At 39.6% G+C, this 23,263-nt stretch overlaps 1 protein-coding gene across 1 annotated transcript in view; it reads left to right on the top strand.

Annotated features, from left to right (window-relative positions):
• The first annotated feature begins 469 nt into the window (after nucleotides 1-469).
• The window catches only part of HSD17B4 (hydroxysteroid 17-beta dehydrogenase 4), a 99,286-nt gene continuing 76,492 nt past the window's right edge, over nucleotides 470-23,263 (top strand). The window contains exons 1-3 of the mRNA XM_068981483.1: nucleotides 470-616; nucleotides 9,132-9,185; nucleotides 19,713-19,820. Coding sequence (XP_068837584.1) covers nucleotides 559-616; nucleotides 9,132-9,185; nucleotides 19,713-19,820 — 220 coding nt within the window. The 5' untranslated portion in view covers nucleotides 470-558. The remainder of the gene's footprint in view (nucleotides 617-9,131; nucleotides 9,186-19,712; nucleotides 19,821-23,263) is intronic.

Raw genomic sequence — 23,263 nt, 5'->3', positions numbered from 1 at the left:
TACCAAACAGATCTTGCTGCTGCTGCTGCTAAGTCGCTTCAGTCGTGTCCGACTCTGTGCGACCCCATAGACGGCAGCCCACCAGGCTCCCCCGACCCTGGGATTCTCCAGGCAAGAACACTGGAGTGGGTTGCCATTTCCTTCTCTACTGCATGAAAGTGAAAAGTGAAAGTGAGGTCGCTCAGTCCTATCTGACTCTTAGCGACCCCATGGACTGCAGCCTACCAGGCTCCTCCGTCCATGGGATTTTCCAGGCAAGAGTACTGGAGTTGTTTGACATCTTACGAGCTCCCATTACTTCCTGCGGCAGAACTGGTCCTTTTTAGTCAAGTCTCCTGAGCAGGGCCGCGACTGGAGGAATGTTGGACTACATTTCCCAGAGTTCCAAGGGATCTCGCGCAGGCGCGCTTGGAAAACTACGGCGTCCCTCTCCTCAGAAGCTGGCAGGTCGCTACCAGCCTGCCCCCGCCACTCCCTCAGTCTTACCTGCCTCGCAGTCTAAACTCCACTCTGCACTACTTCTGCTAGTGTGTGTGTGTGCCGCTGCAGACTAGACTTATGGCCTCGACGTTGAGGTTCTGCGGGAGGGTGGTACTGGTTACCGGCGCGGGGGGAGGTGAGTACGTGAAGGCTGGAGGGCGGGTGTCCAGCTCACTGTCCTTCTGGGAACCCCCCCCGCCGCCCCCGTCCCCACTTTTTTTTTTTTCTTTTACCCTCTTTGGTCTGGGTTAGGCACGCAGCTGTAGCTGCGGTCCCAGCATCTGGGCTGCGGGCCGCGGTGACTAGGCGGCTTGGGGAGCGAGCGATTGGACTCGGGGGGTGGGGGCGGGGGGGGGGGTGGGAGTGGGAGGACGGACAGTGACTATTCTCCGGTCGCCAAATCTCCTGAGGGTGGAGAGATGGGGCTGGCCAGCCTTGAGTGGGGACCCAGAAACTCCTGGTGCAGCTCTGCTCACCTCCTCCCACCCCCTCCCCCCGCCCCCTGGTCCCTCAAGGCTTTGGATCTGGAGAGGACAGAGGCCGGGCTGGGCTGCGGGTTGCAAAACTAGGTGAAAGTTCATTCCAGCGCTCATCTGTGCATATAAATGGCAACTCTTCCCGTCAATAGACTCTCTAGGCCTCTGTCAAGTCTTTTAAACATGGCAGAAAAGCCATCTGGTGATTGGAATCACTCCCCACCCCTTGCCCCCAGTAGTAGAGATGTCAGCCCCTTGCCTTTGAAAAGTCAGTTGTCTTTTCCTCTGACTTTTAAGCTCTTGAGAGGGCCTTCTTTTTAAAAAAGGCATCTGGTAAGAGTTCTCCTTTTGCTTATCAAGCCAAGCACAGTACTGTCAAGTCCACTGGAGTCTTGGCATGGAGTTGTAAACTCTAGCGACTGCTGGACTCAGGCAGGCGATAGAGGAGTAGAGTGAGTGTAGGGTGGGGCATTAGGAACTGGAGAGCCGAGGTCTTTCTGAAGTGGGCCCAACCTCCCTGTATTTCAGAAGCAACGTGAAGATTTGTTAGGTGAAATAACTCTTATTTTTAAAGGACAAAAATTAAAACAAACTACTCATACCTACATGGATGCTTTGCAGTGAGATTTTACAGTCCAAGTGTAAATGTCCGTCCAGTCAAAGCTATGGTTTTTCCAGTAGTCATGTATGGATGTGAGAATTGGACTATAAAAAAAGCTGAGTGCTGAAGGATTGATGCTTTTGAACTGTGGTGTTAGAGAAGACTCTTGAGAGTCCCTTGGACTGCATGGTGATCCAGCCAGTGAATCCTAAAGGAAATCAGTCCTGAATGTTCTTTGGAGACTGATGCTGAAGCTGAAACTCTAATACTTTGGCCACCTTATGCAAACTGATTAATTGGAAAAGACCCTGATACTGGGAAAGATTGAAAGTGGGAGGAGAAGGGGATGACAGAGGATGAGATGGTTGGATGGCATCACCGACTCAATGGACATGAGTTTGAGTAAACTCCAGGAATTGGTGAGGGACAGGAAAGCCTGTCGTGCTGCAGTTCGTGGGGTCTCAAAGAGTCTGACACAACTGAGTGACTGAATTGAAGTGAACTGAAGTGTAAGAGGCCCATACACTTTGATTATACCCACTGGTAGTGTCTTGGTACAAGACTTGTCTTGGTATAAGACTTGGTATAAGGCTTGGTATAAAGCCCAACTTGGCGTTATGGGGCTTTGATTACCCACTGGTAGTGTCTTATACCAAGAATGGACCTAATGCAGAATTAATTTAAATTATATATCAAAAGTCACAATGGAGTTCTGACAGTTGAAGTGAAGTCAGTCGCTCAGACATGTCCAACTCTTTGGGACCCCGTGAACCAGGCCTTGCCAGGCTACTCTGTCCATGGGATTTCCCAGGCAAGAATACTGGAGTGGGTTTCCATTTCCTTCTCCAGGGTATCTTCCCCACTCAGGGATTAAAGCTGGGTCTCCTGCCTTGCAGGCAGACTCTTTACGCTCTGAGCCACCAGGGTTAAATCATACATATTTTCATATTTTCATTTATAAAATGGATTCTCATGCTTCCTTTTAGAAAATGTTTTTAGTATTAATTAGTGGCCAAATACTTTATATCCATAGCTATTTTCATTCTGAAATGATCATATATTTTTGGGGAAAACATTTTATTTACAGTTAGTTTTTGTTGAAAATAAGTAATACACTCATGTTTTAAGCCATTTTTTGACAGTGAGTGATTCACAGTATGAAATAACAGTTGTATGCCAATACCCAGTGTACACACACAAACACACACACACACACACACACACAATCTGTATTTGAAACATAGTATATGCAGTGCACTTTGAACTTTTCTATTCTATTTCATTAAGTAAATGCAGATTACAACTCACTAAATTGATTTCGTGAAGTATTAATGAGTTGTTCACATGGACCACAGCCTTGTCTAACTCAGTGAAACTGTGAGCCATATCATGTAGGGCCACCCAAGACGAACGGGTCATGGTGGAGAATTTTGATGAAACGTGGTCCACTGGAGAAGGAAATGGCAGACCACTTCACTATTCTTGCCTTGAGAACCCTATGAACAGTATGAAAAGGCAAAAAGATATGACACTGAAAGATGAATTCCCCAGGTTGGTAGGTGTCCAATATGCTACTGGAGAAGAGTGGAGAAATCACCGACTCGGTGGACATGAGTCTGAGCAAGCTCTGGGAGTTGGTGATGGATAGGGAAGCCTGGTGTGCTGAGTCCATGGGTCGCAAAGAGTTAGACACAACTGAGAGACCGAACTGAACTGAGTTGTTATTAGACAATGGTGGATTTAGCGCCTCTTGTTAATAAACTGATACATATTTTAAAGAACCTGGATTATGTTACAGTTATTAGCCGTTAAATTTGAATACTGATCTGGAGCAAATACATGTGGGAAAGTTGAGAGTTACATTTGGGTGTCATTAGAAAAGGAAGACTGAGATCTGATTGCAGTCCCGTAACACAGACTGTTGCCCTTGAGGCCTTGGCGTTCTCCTTTAAGGATATGTATCTGTAGAACGGTGTCACTGCTGAACATCCCAGGAGGGTGGCTGTGAATGCTTGCCAGGCCTGTGTCTGGGAATTTGTCTGACTCCAACTCACTCGTATTCTGAAATGAAAAGAAATATCTTGGCACTATTCAGGTGTTGTTGTTTAGCTTGGAATATTGAAGAGTTTATTGAGTGACTTGGAAGAAGTTTCAGAATTATCTGCTGCTGCTGCTGCTAAGTTGCTTCAGTCATGTCCAACTCTGTGTGACCCCATAGACGGCAGCCCACCAGGCTCCCCCGTCCCTGGGATTCTCCAGGCAAGAACACTGGAATGGGTTGCTATTTCCTTCTCCGATGCATGGAAGTGAAAAGTGCAAGTGAAGTCGCTCAGTTGTGTCCGACTCTTAGCGACCCCATGGACTGTGGCCCACCAGGCTTCTCTGTCCGTAGGATTTTCCAGGCAAGAGTACTGGAGTGGGATGCCATTGCCTTCTCTGTCAGAATTGTCTAGCCAGTAAACAATTTTGCCACGACGGGTGGTGTAATAGGAAGTTGTATTTGTTAGCAGATGGTAGTAGCGGTTGCTGGGGATGGAAATGTGAGAGTGGTGGAACTGGGCAGTGGGAGAGGGAGTCTGGCCATTGTGAATTTGAGATGGTTATAAAATAGCAAGCTGTAGGCCTGGAGATAGTAAGAAGTGTGTGAGTAGTTAGAAATTCTGAAGTCAGGAGGGACGTTGAAGTTGTTTGACTTCCTTTGGGTAAACCTAGAAAGTGAAATAGTCCAGGAAGCTAGTCTCAGAGACTGTTAACTTGAAGCAGAGGGCAGTCAAACCCGTTGAGAAGAGCACTGAGCAAGCACTGTGCAAAAAGATCAACTGATTTTTGACAGTGCGGAAGAAGTTAAGGTGAGAAGAGATGGGGAAGAGAGGATGGTTGACAGTGAATTTAGGTGCAGGAGAAAGTTAAGACAGGCTTTGAAAGAGGATTAAGAGAAAAATAGAGGCTCTTGAATTTAATTTTTTTGTGCATTTTGACTCTACAGTTGTGCTGGCCATTGTGGGAAATGCAAAAGAATGACATAAATCTCATCCTTTAAGAACCTTCTAGTTTATTTGTGGAGACAGACTAACACATAAAGTATCTAAATGACGTTTATATAAGCATAGACACGCAGACATGGGAGGACACAGTGAATCTGTGAATGGACTAGCGGTGGTGTTAGAAACAAGAGAGAGAATTTCACTTTTAACTTGATGTACAGATTTGTGTACAGTTTGCTTAGGCCATTATGATAAAAGTAGATTATTCACATACCTTTTCAGAGAACTGTATAGCTTGGTTTTGAGATAATACTCTGATTAACTGAGATCAGTCGCTACTAGAGATGTGTCCCGTTCCTTTCATCTGATGATTTTCTACTTTGTTACTATTTTTTGCATTCTGGTCATGAGTATTGATTTCGTTGAAAACCTCATGTTTAAATCTAGTGCTTCAACCTTGATCTGATAAAATATGAAGCGGCTTGATTTACTGTATTGGCTGGGTTCTTGCTCATCCATTTAGAGTAGATTAAATTTTAAAGTAAATTATTTGCTGATCTTTTAGTTTTGGAAAAAATTTATAATTTGGGTTCTTTATAGAAGAGCTTGATAATTTAGCTGTCTCCTTTTGTTATCTATTTACTTATTTATGATTAATTTAAACTCAGCTCAGTTCAGTTGCTCAGTCGTGTCTGACTCTTTGCAACCCCATGAACTGCAGCATGCCAGGCCTCCCTGTCCATCACCAACTCCCGGAGTTTATCCAAACTCATGTTCACTGAGTCAGTGATGCCATCCACCCATCTCATGCTCTGTTGTCCCCTTCTCCTCCTGCTCTCAATCTTTCCCAGCATCAGGGTCTTTTCAAATGAGTCAGCTCTTTGCATCAGGTGACCAAAATACTGGAGTTTCAGCTTCAGTATCAGTCCTTCCAATGAACACCCAGGACTGATCTCCTTTAGGATGGACTGGTTGAATCTCCATGCAGTTCAAGGGACTCTCAAGAATCTTCTCCAAACCACAGTTTAAAAGCATCAATTCTTTAGCGCTTAGCTTTCTTTATAGTCCAACTCTCACATCCATACATGACTACTGGAAAAACCATAGCCTTGACTAAGCGGGCTTTTGTTGACAAAGTAATGTCTCTGCTTTTTAATATGCTGTCTAGGTTGGTCATAACTTTCCTTCCAAGGAGTAAGCGTCTTTTAATTTCATGGCTGTAGTCACCATCTGCAGTGATTATGGAGCCCAAAAAAATAAAGTCTGACACTGTTTCCCATCTGTTTGCCTTGACGTGATGGTACTGGATGCCATGATCTTCGTTTTCTGAATGTTGAGGTTTAAGCTAGCTTTTTTACTCTCCTCTTTCAATTTCATCAAGAGGCTCTTTAGTTCTTCACTTTCTGCCATAAGGGTGGTGTCATCTGCATATCTGAGGTTATTGATTATTTCTCACAGCAATCTTGATTCCAGCTTGTGCTTCTTCCAGCCCAGTGTTTCTCATGATGTACTCTGCAAATAAGTTAAATAAGCAGGGTGACAATATACAGCCTTGATGTATTCTTTTTCTTATTTGGAACCAGTCTGTTGCTCCATGTCCAGTTCTAACTGTTGCTTCCTGACTTGCACACAAATTTCTCAAGAGGCAGGTCAGGTGGTCTGGTATTCCCATCTCTTTCAGAATTTTCCACCCTTTATTGTGATCCACACAGTCAAAGGCTTTGACATGGTCAATAAAGCAGAAATAGATGTTTTTCTGGAACTCTTTTGTTTTTCCATGATCCAGCGGATGTTGGCAATTTGATCTCTGGTTCCTCTGCCTTTTCTAAAACCAGCTTGAACATCTGGAAATTCATGGTTCACATATTGCTGAAGCCTGGCTTGGAAAATTTTGAGCTTTACTTTACTAGTCTGTGAGATGAGTGCAGTTGTGCCATAGTTTGAGCATTCTTTGGCATTGCCTTTCTTTGGGATTGGAATGAACTGACCTTTTCCAGTCCTGTGGCCACTGTTGAATTTTCCAAATTTGCTGGCATATTGAGTGCAGTACTTTCACAGCATCATCTTTTAGGATTTGAATAGCTCACCTGGAATTCCATCACTCTACTAGCTTTGTAGTGATGCTTCCTAAGGCCCACTTGACATCACATTCCAGGATGTCTGGCTCTAGATGAGTGATCACACCATCATGATTATCTGGGTCATGAAGATCTTTTTTGTACAGTTCTTCTGTGTATTCTTGCCACATCTTAATATCTTCCGCTTCCGTTAGGTCCATACCATTTCTGTCCTTTTTCGAGCCCATCTTTGCATGAAATGTTCCCTTGGTATCTCTGATTTTCTTGAAAAGACCTCTAGTCTTTCCCATTCTGTTGTTTTCCTCTATTTCTTAGCATTGATCACTGAAGAAGGCTTTCTTACCTCTTGTTGCTATTCTTTGGAACTCTGCATTCAGATGCTTATATCTTTCCTTTTCTCCTTTGCTTTTTGCCTCTCTTCTTTTCACAGCTATTTGTAAGGCCTCCCCAGTCAGCCATTTTGCCCTTTTGCATTTCTTTTCCATGGGGATGGTCTTGATCCATGTTTCCTGTACAGTGTCCTGAACCTTTGTCCATAGTTCATCAGGCACTCTGTCTATCAGATCTAGGCCCTTAAATCTATTTCTCATTTCCACTGTATAATCATAAAGGATTTGATTTAGGTCATACCTGAATGGTCTAGTGGTTTTCCCCACTTTTCTTTAATTTAAGGCTGAATTTGGCAATGAGGAATTCATGATCTTAACTGCAGTCAGTTCCTGGTCTTGTTTTTGCTGACTGTATAGAGCTTCTTCATCTTTGGCTGCAAAGAATATAATCAATCTGATTTCAGTGTTGGCCATCTGGTGATGTCCACGTGTAGAGTCTTCTCTAGTGTTGTTGGAAGAGGGTGTTTGCTATAGTAAGTGTGTTCTCTTGGCAAAACTCTATTAGCCTTTGCCCTGCTTCATTCTGTACTCCAAGGCCAAATTTACCTGTTACTCCAGGTGTTTCTTGACTTCCTACTTTTGCATTCCAGTCCCCTATAATGAAAAGGACGTCTTTTTTGGGTGTTAGTTCTAAAAGATCTTGTAGGTCTTCATAGAACCGTTCAACTTCAGCTTCTTCAGTGTTCCTGGTTGGGGCATAGACTTGGATTGCCGTGATATTGAATAGTTTGTCTTGGAAACAAACAGAGATCATTCTTCATTATTGAGATTGCATCCAAGTACTGCGTTTTGGACTCTTTTGTTGACCATGATGGATACTGCATTTCTTCTAACAGATTCCTGCCCACAGTAGTAGATATAATGGTCATCTGAGTTAAATTCACCCATTCCAGTCCATTTTAGTTCGCTGATTCCTAGAATGTCGACGTTCACTTTTGCCATCTCCTGTTTGACCACTTCCAATTTGCCTTGATTCATGGACCTGACATTCCAGGTTCCTATGCAATATTGCTCTTTACAGCATTATACCTTGCTTCTATCACCAGTCACATCCACAATTGGGTGTTGCTTTTGCTTTGGCTCCATCTCTTCATCCTTTCTGGAGTGATTTCTCCACTGATCTCCAGTAGCATATTGGGCACCTACCGACTTGGAGAGTTCATCTTTCAGTGTCCTATCTTTTTGCCTTTTCATACTGTTTATGGGGTTCTCAAGGCAAGATAAACTACCAGTAAGTTTATCAGTTCAGTTTTTAAAAATGTGTACATGTTTAAATGATTTAAAAAATACATAAGTAAGCTTTCCACTCCTTGTTGCTAATCACACAATTCTGGTTCTCAGAGGTGAACCACTAATTCCCAGTTTCTTATAGTCTTCCAAAGATATTCTCTGCCTATAAAGGTTACATAGGTATGTATCCATTTTTGGATGTATAAATTTATACCCTATAGCTTTGAATCTGAATTAAGTATTTTGTGTGTGTATGTGGTGATTATATAGTCAAGGATCAAAGCAGAATGTAGAAACTGTTAGATTTTTGAAACAGGAAAGGACTCAGTAGAAGCAGTTGGCTTTTGTAAAACTGCTCCATTAGTGGAGCCACTATCTCTGAGGCTGCCCTTGGAATTGCCACCACCCAAATAGTCACTGGTCTAGGAACCTAGAGAATGGAAGTTCCCATCCAGAGATTAGGGAGCTTGATCTAGAAGCTGCCAGTATATCCAGTTAATACCTAGGAAGCTTCAAGAAATTGGCTTCCTAACCAGCAGCACTGGCCAATTGTCACAGTACAGTGACTTCTGCCTAATTTCCTCCTTCCAAATTTCATTTCACATGTGTTTTCGTGCACATGCATTTAATGGTGGAACACAGATCGCATCTAGCATCCTAGAAGCTAGGTAGAATGTAGGAAATGGTAGGTAAAATGAGTGTAAAGTATAGTTTTAAGTTTTCCCACTCCTAAAATTAGAAATAGGTACAGTAGAGGCTGATAGTACCAGTGAAGCCTACTCTTGTAATTAATTGCACATCAGTTACTTTTATAGGGATTGGATTGAGTAGACCAAAAAAATTATTCTAACATTTGCTCAACTTTATGATTTTTTTTTCTTTTTCTTCAATAGGATTGGGCCGAGCCTATGCCCTGGCTTTTGCAGAAAGAGGTGCATCAGTTGTTGGTAAGTTGATAGATTTTTCTTTTCATTAATACCTAGGAACTAAAATACAGTCTTCACGAGACAGACACCTTTGTATTTACATCAAATAATTTGTCAAGGTCAAAGTTTATCACCAATTTTTTTTCTTCTGCCAGCAAAATCTTTTCCCCATTGAGGCTGATTTTGTAACTTACTTTTTATTTATTTTTTTGTAACTTACTTTTTAAAGTAAACTAGAATTGGCAACTCAGTAGAATTGAGAAAGATAAGGAGGCGTTCATTATAAAATTCTTGAGTTTGGTATATTGTGGGCTGTAATTTTTTCTTGCAGCAGACTGGTAGAAGATGAATCCCTATAAGTGTAAATATATTGGTAAGAAAAGAAATAGTGCATTTTCATAACTGGAAGTTTGAAATCAGGAAATCCAAAATATGTTTTTTTTTTGTTTGTGTTTTAATTCCTTTCATCAAAATTTTTCAAATGGGAGCTCTTATAACAGTTTAAAAAATTTTAATTGAAGGGGCATTTACATGAGTTTTACTGTGGGGATTCAGCTGGAGGATGGGGTATTTGAGAACGCACTAAATGTGGGGGGTTTTTAGTAATCTCAGTGGTTTGCCTGGTGTGCTTGGCAGTTGGTGTGGACGTAGGAGTGGGTTTGTCTACAGCCACGTCTTTGTGGGGAGTAACTAAATGGGTCTTCGCTGCCAGGTAGGTATGTAGGGCAGTTGTATGCCCCAATATTTATTAATATCTTTCCTGGGCTTTGGCCTCCCAATCACAGTTTTCCTACATCTTACTAGGGAATACAGAGAGAGAAATTTCTCCCAATTTGTTTATGGAGACATGTGTAACAGACTAAACAAGCAGCCTGGTTTTCTAAACCAAGAAAACCTAAGCTGGATATTGAATATACTTTTCTCCCTCAGTGTGTATGTGTAGTTTATCTTAATGGAAGGTACACAGAGATCTTGGATGTTGTTTAAGGTCATAACTGCAGTGTGTTAATCCAGTCTGCTTCTTGTGGTAAGAAGAACACAATGTCAACACATTTTGACATTGTGATATTTTGTCAGGGGTGTATCGTTCAGACCTTTTTTTTTTTTTGCCAGATTGTCCCAAGAATGTGTCATGTCAGGGCCTGTTTTTTCTTTACTTTCTTTAAAAAGATATTGCTATTAATTTATTAATATTTTTACTCATAACTTTTTATTTACATCTTTGCACTCAGTTCCATAAATGCTAGGGTCTCTTTTTATCTTTTGTATCTCCTAAAGGACCTAGAATATTGCCTTTTATAAAGAAAGGACTTTATTCATTGGTTCTTTTACTGTTGTAGCCGTTTTTTGGGGATGGGGTGGGGTGGGGAGTAGTTGGTGTGACTCTGAGATTGGTTGAGTAAATTTCTACATTTTTGTTTGTGGCTGAGTTATAATCTTAGTTTATAAATTTGTTTTGTAAAACCTTTTGCAGCAATATGTGTGTGTGTGTGGATCAGAATTCCTATATTTATTACTTTTGAATTTGTTGAACTCAGGTTGGACTTTTTCAGTTCTAAGGAAATGATAAACAGGGATGTTGTGTCTCTTGTCATTGACCCAGGGATGGTATTGCAGCAGGTGATTGTTAAAGTCCAAAAAGGTAGAAGTTCGTGTTTTTGGAAAATTATTTACCAAACTTGGCTGGAGAACCAGATATAGTTTAGTTTATGTGAAAGTGCAGAACTTTTCTACCACTTGTTAGCCTGTGAGCTGGCTGTGGATTTTCTAGGCTACCAATGGTTTTCGTTGTTCTAACCACCACTACCCTGTGCTTTAACTTTTTAAAACATAGATGCCCTGCTTCCAGATTGTTTTATGTGCACTGCCATTTCTCCTGAGTTAATTTTGTTCTGCTCAGCACAAAATTCCTCTGTGTACCTTACCCGAGGAAGCAAAAAAAAGGAAACAGGAGTAAGCACATTTAGGATTTATGACAGAGTAGCTTGTTTGTGGTAAGATTACTGATCAGTTAATCTTATGACTAGCTCAGAGGCCAGTAAGAAGTAAAACCGTAAGACATGGAGTAACTTGTTTCTCACGTGAGAGAGCTTTTGCTTGGTTATGCTGAGTTAACAAACAAATCTCATTGATTTATCATAATAAAGGATAGTTTCACACTTACCTGATGGTTCACCTCTGGTCAGTTGTCTCTCTGCTCTGTGTGTCTTACTAATTTCAGGATCTCAGCTGAAGGAGTGACTCTCATCATGGCTGTTCCCCATGGTGGTGCTTAAAGCTTCTGTTTAGAAGTGGCATGGCACTTCTACTCACATTTCACTGGCCAAAGGAAATCACCTGGCCAAGCCCAAAGTTAAGGTTAAATTCTGAATATATTTGGAAGGTAGGTATGGCAGGATTTGGTTATTTGCTGATGTGGGTTGAAAAGGAGAGAGAATAGAGTGAGATAGAAAAGACTGGAGGAGGGCCAGATTCCCAGAGAGGGGACATTCCTGTAGACTTTCAGATGAGGCTAGTAAGTAGGCAGTGGGACATAGGACTCTATAGCTGTGGGGAACATTGAAGCTATATAAATCTATTTTCAGTTCCCAGGTGGTATTTAAAGCCAGGAGACTAGATCAGATCACCCAGGTGGTGAGTGCAGATAGATAGGAGATGGAGTCCCAGGAGGACTCAGTCGCTCACTTTCAATTTCTTCTTCCTTTAAAGAGACCCTTGGTGCCATCTGGTTGAGACAGATTCAGTCCCTTAAATTAAGGGGACCTCATTTAAGATACTGCTTTCTAAACTGTTACCACATTTTGGAGGCCTTCAAATATTTAGATACATTTATGGCCATGGGAACTGAACTGATGTAGCTCAGTCAGTAAAGGACCTGCCTGCAGTGCAGGAGACCCGGGTTCGATCCCTGGGTTGGGAAAATCCCCTGGAGAAGGAAATGGCAACCCACTCCAGTATCCTTGGCTGGAAATCTCATGGACAGAGAAGCCTGGTGGGCTGCAGTCCATGGGTCGCAGAGTCGGACACGACTGAGCGACTAATGCTTAATGCTAATGGCCATGGGAAATAGATGGGGAAACAGTGGAAACAGTGTCAGACTTTATTTTTTGGGGCTCCAAAATCACTGCAGATGGTGACTGCAGCCATGAAATTAAAAGATGCTTACTCCTTGGAAGAAAAGTTATAACCAACCTAGATAGCATATTTAAAAGCAGAGACGTTACTTTGCCAACAAAGGTCTGTCTAGGCAAGCCTATGGTTTTTCCAGTAGTCATGTATGAGAGTTGGACTGTGAAGAAAGCTGAGTGCTGAAGAATTGATGCTTTTGAACTGTGGTGTTGGAGAGGACTCTTGAGAGTCCCTTGGACTGCAAGGAGATCCAACCAGTCCATTCTGAAGGAGGTCAGCCCTGGGATTTCTTTGGAAGGAATGATGCTAAAGCTGAAACTCCAGTGCTTTGGCCACCTCATGCAGAGTTGACTCATTGGAAAAGACTCTGATGCTGGGAGGGATTGGGGGCAGGAGGAAAAGGGGACGACAGAGAATGAGATGGCTGGATGGCATCACTGACTCGATGGACTTGAGTCTGAGTGAACTCCTGGAGTTGGTGATGGACAGGGAGTCCTGGCGTGCTGCGATTCATGGGGTTGCAGAGTCGGACACGACTGAGCAACTGAACTGAACTGAACTGAACTGAGCTGATGGCCATTCTGGAAAAGACTCCTGATAAACTAGGGTGATGGTATTTTTCTGCCAAACGATGAAAATATAATGGCAACTCTGTGTTTTGCACTTTTTCTTTGACTGTCCAGAAGCTTAAGGGTAAACCTGACACTGTCCTCAGCTAGGTAACCACCATTAGCCCATGCTTTGGGTAGGCTTCTCTTTCTCTGATGTGACATCTTCTTAATTTTTCCATTTTTTAATAGTCCTTGCATGTGCCTTTTATATTTAGGCACTTTAAATACTTTCTGGTAGCAATCAAGACATAAACAGAATACAGGAGGAAATCCCCATTGGGCCCACTATATCAATGAAATGATTCTTAATGCTGTTGTTTGCTATCAGAAGCTTTTCAGAATGGGAGGAAAGGCATCAACATAGAAAACAGAAATGCCTGGAAGGACATCTGAAAAATGGTTAATAGCAGTTACCTCTGGAATAGGACACAGGTTAGAAGGGGCTTTTTGAATTTGTAGGGTTTGAATTTCTTAAAAGCATTAAAATAAATAACCTCTCCAAAAAATAAGTACACTTGTAGTATAATATTGCCTTTGTCATCTTTTTATACACTTCTCAGATTACTCATTGTAAAGCATGTCATGTGCAAAATCAATGCATATAAAAATTATTTCGATTTTGTAGATTTGGAAGCACCATTTTACTTTGGAAATAAAAGTAGTTTATAGATACGTCACTGGTCATAGATATGACTTAGCTGGTGTCAAATCCTTGGATTGAATAAATATATGAACAGGAATATGTGTAAGCACGGTTATGGAGCACTCTTCAGATACAAAGCACTGTAACATTATTACTCCTGATAATTCAGTGGGAACTTAGAAATTGCTTTATAAGCAATTTCCCAGAGAGGAGGAACTACTTATAGTAAAGTGAAACAGTAAAGCGTGGTCAGACTTTAAGGGATCTTGAAAGTTAGGCAGTGAATGATAGGATTCTACTGCAGATTTTCAGTGGGGGAATGACTTAGTTTAAGGCTGTTGTAGGGCCATTACCCAGCAACTGGCTGCTAGCAGCCTGGAATGATTAAGATTGGAGGGAAAAGGCCACTGGGGAGGCACTTACAGTAGTCTGGGCATGAAATGATAGAACAGGAAAGACATGGCAATAATTGGTTCCTCAGAAGAACTGGAAACTCCTCAGCACACAAACTATCTACCTTCCAAGCTCCAAGCACCAAGCCCAGTGCTGGCTACAGAGTGTGACTAGAGTGACTATTTGAAGAATCATAATGAAATGGATGTCAAGCCTTGATAGCTTTGTGGACTGTACTGTTCAGAAATGGGAGAAAAGAGAGAATACCTGGGAAATGACTTAGCCAGCAAAGTGCTGCTGAGAGGGTGGGACAGTTTGCGGAAGATGATGATAAGTTTGATTTGCATTTTTTTTTTCCCCAACACACCAAAAGTGATATATGTTGCCTTAGCTGGTTTAGCAGTCCTGATATCAGGAGACCCAAAACATGTTTCTTGCTCTAGTCTTTGAGGCCAGTAGTCAGGGCTGAAGTACAGCATGAGAGAACGGGAAAACCAACTTCTGAGAGCCAAGCCCTGTACACAGATAGGATTGCTAAAGACAAATCCAGATTTCTCAATCTGGTTTATGTAACAATATGTTAAAAAACAATGTACGTAATGCTATCAAATAATATTAATGCTCTGCTGTTTCTCTTTCAACATTTCAATAAAAGAATTTATAATTTGTAACATATATTATAAAAAATTAAAATCTTTTATAAATAAGTGACATGTACATGGGGCTTCCCCGGTGGCTCAGAATTTACCTGCTATGCAGAAGACAGAGGAGACCAGGGTTTGATGCCTGGGTTGGGAAGATCCCCTGCAGGAGGGCATGACAACCCACTCCAGTATTCTTGCCTGGAGACTCCCATGGACAGAGGAGCCTGGTGGGCTACAGTCCATTGGGTTCCATAGAGTCGGACGTGACTGAAGTGACGAGCATGCATGCATGCAACTTGTACACATCTGCACGAAAAATAGGCACCTCAAATGAAATGCTATTTAAGCAAACAAAACAGTAAACAGAAATATGAATGACAAGCCTATGAAAATAGTGTGACTTTACTAGTGCTAAAATAGTGGGCTACAATTTATAATCATTTAATTGTTATACAGAAAAGAATGATAATGTCTAGTGTTGGGAGGATATGGGGAAACAGCCATTCTCATAAACCTGGTTCTGTTTTCAGGCTTTGTTAGCTGATAACTCAGTACTTTGTGTTTAGGTATCCATTTTCCTATTTATAGGGTACTTTTATAGGCTCCAAGTGTGTTTATAATTCTCTGGATCCTTATGTCCCTACTCTAGTGGTTAGTGTATAGTAAGTAGGTGTTTAATAAAAACTCAGAGTGGATTTTTGATTAAAAAAAACTTACATAGTCTTTAATAGACTATCCAAGTCATTGATTTATTTAAAATGACAGAAATAGGCAAAAGATTTTACATCTTTAAAAAAAAAACTCTTCAGAGCTATAAGCTGGATTTTATATGGAGGATTTACAAATATATCACTTTGGGGGATATTCTGATGGTTTTAGCTGAAAAGACTCTAACTATCATAATCTTACCAATAGGTAGTAAAAATACTGTGTATTTTGAAGCTGTTTGAGTGAGGTGGCTGATTTATTGTTTCTTCTGTATTCTCTCCAAGCAAACATGACTTATTTTTTAAAGTGGAAATAATTAGGATAAAAGAAACTTATTCACAGCTTTAGAGGAGCAGAGTGGTATTGTGGTGGGTCCAGGTTCTTGTATGAATTTTGGTATTTCATACAGCCTTGGAGCCTGGAACAAGTTACCTAACTTTTCCTAAACTCTTTTTCCTTCTGTAAAAATAGAAGCAACTGTTCCTGCCAAATTCCTAGAAAACTGTATGGAGCTCAAATGCAGCAATGTACAAAGTTGTGTCTTTAACAGTAGGTGGTAGGGATATTTTAAATTTTTGTTATAATTGAAATATTCAGTCAGTTCAGTTCAGTCGCTCAGTCGTGTCCAACTCTTTGCGACCCCATGGATTGCAGCACGCCAGGCCTCCCTGTCCATCACCAACTCCCAGAGTTTACTCAAACTCATGTCTATTGAGTCAGTGATGTCATCCACCATCTCATCTTCTGTCGTCCCCTTTTCCTCCAGATGTGTCTTTAACAATAAGCGGTAGGGATATTTTAAAATATTGTTATAATTGGAATATTCAGTTCAGTAGCTCAGTCGTGTCTGACTCTTTGCGACCCCATGAATCGCAGCACGCCAGGCCTCCCTGTCCGTCACTGACTCCTGGAGTTTACTCAAACTCATGTCCATCAAGTCAGTGATGCTATCCAGACATCTCATCCTCTGTCATCCCCTTCTCCTCCTATCCCAATCCCTTCCAGCATCAGAGTCTTTTCCAATGAGTCAACTCTTTGCATGAGGTGGCCAAAGTATTGGAGTTTCAGCTTTAGCATCAGTCCTTCCAATGAACACCCAGGACTGATCTCCTTTAGGATGGACTGGTTGGATCTCCATGCAGTTCAAGGGACTCTCAAGAGTCTTCTCCAACACCACAGTTCAAACGCATCAATTCTTCGGTGCTCAGCTTTCTTCACAGTCCAACTCTCACATCCATACATGACCACTGGAAAAACCATAGGCTTGACTAGATGGACCTTTGTTGGCAAGGTAATGTCTCTGCTTTTTAATATGGTATCTAGGTTGGTCATAACTTTTCTTCCAAGGAGTAAGCGTCGTTTAATTTCATGGCTGCAGTCACCATCTGCAGTGATTTTGGAGCCCCAAAAAATAAAGTCTGACACTGTTTCCACTGTTTCCCCACCTATTTCCCATGAAGTGAGGGGACCAGATGCCATGATCTTAGTTTTCTGATTGTTGAACTTTAAGCCAACTTTTTCACTGGAATATTAGTCATATATATATATATATATATATATATGTAAGTGATGACAGGGTCACATAGTATAAGTACATTTCTCTTTGTTTACAAACAATCTTTTAATGTTGCTGCTCGCTAAGCCCTTCAGTGTGTAATCAGTGCCTTTCTAGTTAAGGCTGTAATCCCTGTGAATTAGCTTTGGTAGGGTAACTGAGTAGGGTCAGTGTTAAATTGGTTCTCTCTGAAGTGCATACTTGTCTTGAATAAATTTACTTTGATACTGTTTCACTGCATTGATCATTGATCTCAGTAATTATTTATTCAGGCTTCAATGTTTACCTTTGATTGCACTTGGAATAGTTTGCACTTGGGGATAGTGTTTCATTTCACAATTGAACATTTCTTTCTTTATTTCAATATTGTCTTCGTCAATTTGCTTTTGAACTTTTCCTTGGTTGGGTAAAAAGGGTCTTAGAAGACTTTTAGTTATATATTTCAAAATCTTGATTTTTTTCGTTGTTTATTTCCTGTTATTTAAGTAACTGTACTCAAATAATGAATAGTTAATAGGAATTTAGTCTTGAGAATCTTAACATTTAAAAAAAATTCTCTGAGGGATAATGTAAGCCTTTCCCCCGTTATTTTTAGTCTTTGTAGCTTTTTCTATTTGCAATAAGACTGATAAGACTATATAGTTAGAAAAAATATACCTCAGTCCACATTTTGAAAAACTAACTTCCTTTAAGCACAAAAACACATTTGAATAGTTTTTCTCTGAGTCATCCCTTTATCTCCTTTTACTGCACTACCCCAGTTGTAACCCTCACCCAATTCCCCCCTAAGAGAGTTATACTTCAAAAGAAGAAAAGATCTTGTGCACTTTTTTCCAGGTATGATAATCATCAATTTGATCATATTAAGAGAGTTTAAATTTTAGCCTATATCTTTATGCCATTATTAATTAGTAATTTTAAAATTATTATATTCTTTATGGTTTATGCAATAACCCTACAAAAATGATCACTTTGCAATGCAAGTTAATTCTTTATCCCCAGTATTTGTCTTAAGATGTCTGGCATTCTCCTATTGTGGGTCAGATGGTAGGGAATCTGCCTGCAGTGCAGGAGACCCAGGTTCTATCCCTGGGTCAGGAAGATGCCCTGGAGAAGGGAATGGCAACCCACTCCAGTATTCTTGGCTGGAGAATTCCATGGACAGAGAAGCCTGGTGGGCTACAGTCCATGGAGTCGCAAAGAGTCGGACATGACTGAGTGACTGACACATTATTTATTATCTTTTCATTTGTTTTTGCATGTTATTTTGTAAATTCAACCTTGAATGATTGTGTAAATTACTTTTGTTATCATATTATTTAGCTATGTTGCCTTTATATACTTACGATACAATTAATGCATTAGTATAGTTAGCATATACTTAACTTTCAGTACATTATAAACTCTTTGAGCATAGGTACCATTCTTATACATCTGTAGATTTCCTTGCAAATAGTAAATGTTCAGTTAATGTTTGTGTCTATATATACAGGAAGATGTAAAAATGTAATGAAAGTCACTCAATTGTGTCCAGCTCTTCGTGACTCCATGGACTGTAGCTGGCTAAGTTCCTCTGTCCAAGAAATTTTCCAGGCAAGAATACTGGAGTGGGTAGCCATTTCCTTCTCCAGGGGATCTTTCCAACTCAGGGATCAAAACTATTCTCCTGCATTGTAGGCAGATTCTTTACCTTCTGAGCTACTAGGGAAACATATAAATTACATATATGGTAGAAATTAGTGACTGAACACATGTTAGTTGTGCATGTAGTTTTTGACCTTTTTCAATCAATAGTTTTATTTCTTTTTTGGTAGACCGTGACACATTATGTTTTATAAAAATTCACCAGTGTGAATTTAATATGCTTGTTCTTTATCACCATTGCTGTAAATGGCTTTCTTGACATGGAGAATATATGTCACATTATGTATTTAACCTTTCTTTTCTTTTTTTCAGTCGTGATAAGAACTCTTAATATGAGATCTACCCTTTTAAGAAATTTATAAGTGCACAATAGAGTATTATTAACTACAGGCATTATGTACAGCAGAGAAGATCTTTAGAACATTTTCCTTTTGCATTATCGAAATTTTATGCCCACGGATTAGCAACTCCCTATTTTCTCCTCCTGCTAATCTCTGCAACCACTATTTTACTCTCTGATTCTATGAGTTTGACCATTTTAGATACAATCATGCAGTATTGGCCTTCTGTGACTGGGTTACCTTGTTATCTTCAGGGTTTATCCATGTTGTTACATATTGAAAAATTTCCTTCTTTTTTTTAGAGGCCAAATAATAGTGCATTGTATGTATGTGCCACTTCTTCTTTATCCATTTTGCCTGTCAATTGATATTTAGATTGCTTGCACATCTTGGCTATCGTGAATAATGCTGCACTGAACACTGGAGTTCTGTTATCTCTTCAGTTTCTGATTTCAATTCTTTTGAATAAATACCCGGAAGTGGGATTGCTGGATCATATGGCAGTTCTGTTTTTAGTTTTCTTTTTTAAAGGATGTCCATACTGTTTTCCTCTGTGTTTACTCTTAAAAGTGATCTTTTCTTCCTTTTCCTAAAAATGGGTTGAATCAGTCTTTTGCTTTCCAAAAGAGAAGCATTGAACAGTTAAAAATTTCATGGCGTGAACCTGTGTTTAAATATTTCACTGCCTCATATCTATATTTAAAAACAAAGAGACATGTTTTGAAAGTACATATATCATGGTGTCTTCAGTAGGATGGAAATACAGTAGGAGGGAATTAGGAAGATGACCGAAAACATATGCTAATAATATAATTTCATTCCACCTCATATTATTTAATGTCTAGAACTGAATTCTTATTTGTTTATTTTTGCATTGCAGTGAATGACCTAGGAGGGGACTTCACAGGAGTTGGCAAAGGCTCCTTAGCTGCTGATAAGGTTGTTGAAGAAATAAGAAGGAAAGGTGGAAAAGCAGTGGCTAACTATGGTACGTTATTTAAGAGAATTATACTGTTTCTTTTATTTTTCCTCAACTGATGCTATTTCTCATGTTAATAAATCACTGAGCAAATATCTCAGCATTCCAGTGTAATTATGAAATTAGACTTTATCTAAGTTCTGCCAAAGATGTTTAGCAACAGATTTTATATGTGAAATTTTTTTTGATGTAGATTATTTCATAAGTCTAAATTTTATTCAGTTGTTTACTTAGTGTTTTTAGTAGTGAGCATGTGTTATAACCATTACATTATTGTAAATGTGGATATGAATATGCTCTTGTGACTGCAGTGGGTCTTAGTTGCAGCTTGTGGGATCTCATTTCCTGACTAGGGATTGAACCTGGGCTTTCTGCATTGGGAGCTCAGAGTCTTAGCCACTGGAAGTCCTTACTCTTGTTCTTAAAAGCTAAAACATCTCTTATATTTCTATAGAATTACATTAAATTCTTAAAGAAATTTCTTTTATATTTATAAAAGTAATATAGTGTAAGAAGTGAAATGCCCCAATTCTGTACCCAGCTTTCATATTCCATTCTGCATAGGAAATCATTGCTATATGTAACTTTCTTATCTTTATAAAAACTTGAGTCAAAAGTAGGCATTAAGAATAAAGAAAAAATCATGAAAAACAGCAAATACAGCTTTTATGTTTGATACATTGATTCTAATAGTATTTGTTTTGTTTTCTTTTAAATTAATTTATTTTAATTGAAGGCTAATTTCTTTAAAATATTATAGTGGTTTTTGCCATACATTGACATGAATCAACCATGGGTGTACATGTGTTCCCCATCCTGAACCCCTCTCCTACCTCACTCCCCTTCCCGTCCCTCAGGGTCATCCCAGTGCACCAGCCCTGTGTACTCTGTCTCATGCATCGAACCTGAACTGGTGATCTGTTTCACATATGATAATATACATGTTTCAATGCTATTCTCTCAAATCCTCCCACCCTCACCTTTTCCCACAGAGTCCAAAAGACTTTATTATACATCTGTGTCTCTTTTGCTGTCTCGCATATAGGGTCATTGTTACCATCTTTCTAAATTCCATATATATGTGTTAGTATACTGTATTGGTGTTTTTCTTTCTGACTTACTTCACTCTGTATAATAGGCTCCAGTTCCATCCACCTCACTAGAACTGATTCAAATGCATTCTTTTTAATAGTTGAGTAATACTCCATTGTGTATATGTACAGTATACATTGTATATACATTTCTTATCCATTCGTCTGCTGATGGACATCTAGGTTGCTTCCATGTCCTCGCTATTGTAAACAGTGCTGCGATGAACATTGGGGTACGCATGTCTCTTTCAGTTCTGGTCTCCTCGGTGTGAATGCCCATCAGTGGGATTGCTGGGTCATATGGCAGTTCTATTTCCAGTTTTGTAAAGAATTTCCACACTGTTCTCCATAGTGGCTGTACTAGTTTGCATTCCCACCAACAGTGTAAGAGGGTTCCCTTTTCTCCACACTCTCTCAAGCATTTATTGTCTGTAGACTTTTTGACAGTAGGCATTTTGACTGGTGTGAGATGGTACCTCATTGTGGTTTTGATTTGCATTTCTCTGATAATGAGTGATGTTCAGAGAGTGTTTTCGCCTATGTTTTCATCTAGGAGTTTTATAGTTTCTGGTCTTACATTTAAATCTTTAATCCATTTTGAGTTTATTTTTGTGTATGGTGTTAGAAAGTGTTCTAGTTTCCTTCTTTTACAAGTGGTTGACTAGTTTTCCCAGCACCACTTGTTAAAGAGATTGTCTTTTCTCCATTGTATATTCTTGCCTCCTTTGACAAAGATAAAGTGTCCATAGGTGTGTGGATTTATCTCTGGGCTTTCTATTTTGTTCCATTGATCTATATTTCTATCTTTGTGCCAGTACCATACTGGCTTGATGACTGTAGCTTTGTAGTATAGTCTGAAGTCAGGCAGGTTGATTCCTCCAGTTCCATTCTTCTTTCTCAAGATTGCTTTGGCTATTCAAGGATTTTTGTATTTCCATACAAATTGTGAAATTATTTGTTCTAGTTCTCTGAAAAATACCATTGGTAGTTTGATAGGGATTGCATTGAATCTATAGATTGCTTTGGGTAGTATACTCATTTTCACTATATTGATTCTTCAGATCCATGAACATGGTGTATTTCTCCATCTATTAGTTTCCTCTTTGATTTCTTTCACCAGTGTTGTATAGTTTTCTATATATAGGTCTTTTGTTTCTTTAGGTAGATATATTCCTAAGTATTTTATTCTTTTCGTTGCAATGGTGAATGAAATTGTTTCCTTAATTTCTATTTTCTCAGTGTTAGTGTATAGGAATGCAAGGGATTTCTGTTAATTAATTTTATATCCTGAAACTTTACTATATTCATTGATTAGCTCTAGTAATTTTCTGGCAAAATCTTTAAAGTTTTCTATGTAGAGGATCATGTCATCTGCAAACAGTGATAGTTTTACTTCTTTTCCAATCTGGTTTCCTTTTATTTCTTTTTCTTCTTGGATTGCTGTGGCTAAAACTTCCAAAACTATGTTGAATAGTAGTGGTGAGAGTGGGCACCCTTGTCTTGTTCCTGACTTTAGGGGAAATGCTTTCAATTTTTCACCATTGAGGATAATGTTTGCTCTGGGTTTATCATATATGGCTCTTATTATGTTGAGGCATGTTCCTTCTAATCCTGCTTTATCATAAATGGATGTTGAATTTTGTCAAAAGCTTTCTCTGCATCTATTGAGATAATCATATGGTTTTTATCTTTCAGTTTTTTAATGTGGTGTATCACATTGATTGATTTGCAGATATTAGAGAATGCTTGCATCCCTAGGATAAAGCCCACTTGGTCATGGTGTAAGATCTTTTTAATATGTTGTTGGATTCCATTTGCTAGAATTTTTTAAGGATTTTTGCATCTATATTCATCAGTGATATTGGCCTATAGTTTTCTTTGTTTGTGGCATCTTTGTCTGGTTTTGGTATTAGGGTGATGGTGGCCTCATAGAATGAGTTTGGAAGTTTACCTTCCTCTGCAGTTTTCTGGAAGACTTTGAGTAGGATAGGTATTAGCTCTTCTCTAAATTTTTGTTAGAAATCAGCTGTGAAGCTGTCTGGTCCTGGGCTTTTGTTTGCTGGAAGATTTCTGATTACAGTTTTGATTTCCATGCTTGTGATGTATCTGTTAAGATTTTCTATTTCTTCCTGGTTCAGTTTTAGAAAGTTATAGTTTTCTAAGAATTTGTCCATTTCTTCCAATTGTCCATTTTATTGGCATATAATTGCTGATAGTAGTCTCTTATGATCCTTTGTAATTCTGTGTTGTCTGTGGTGATTTCTCCATTTTCATTTCTAATTTTGTTGATTTTAATTCTTCTTCCTTTTTTTGTTGATGAGTCTGGCTAATGGTTTGTCTATTTTATTTATCTTCTCAAAG

The sequence above is a fragment of the Capricornis sumatraensis genome, chromosome 9, assembly GCF_032405125.1.
Source record: "Capricornis sumatraensis isolate serow.1 chromosome 9, serow.2, whole genome shotgun sequence".
NCBI classification, from domain to species: Eukaryota; Metazoa; Chordata; class Mammalia; order Artiodactyla; family Bovidae; genus Capricornis; species Capricornis sumatraensis.
The sequence above is the reverse complement of the archived record's forward strand: the minus strand, read 5'-3'. Positions and strand labels throughout refer to the sequence as shown.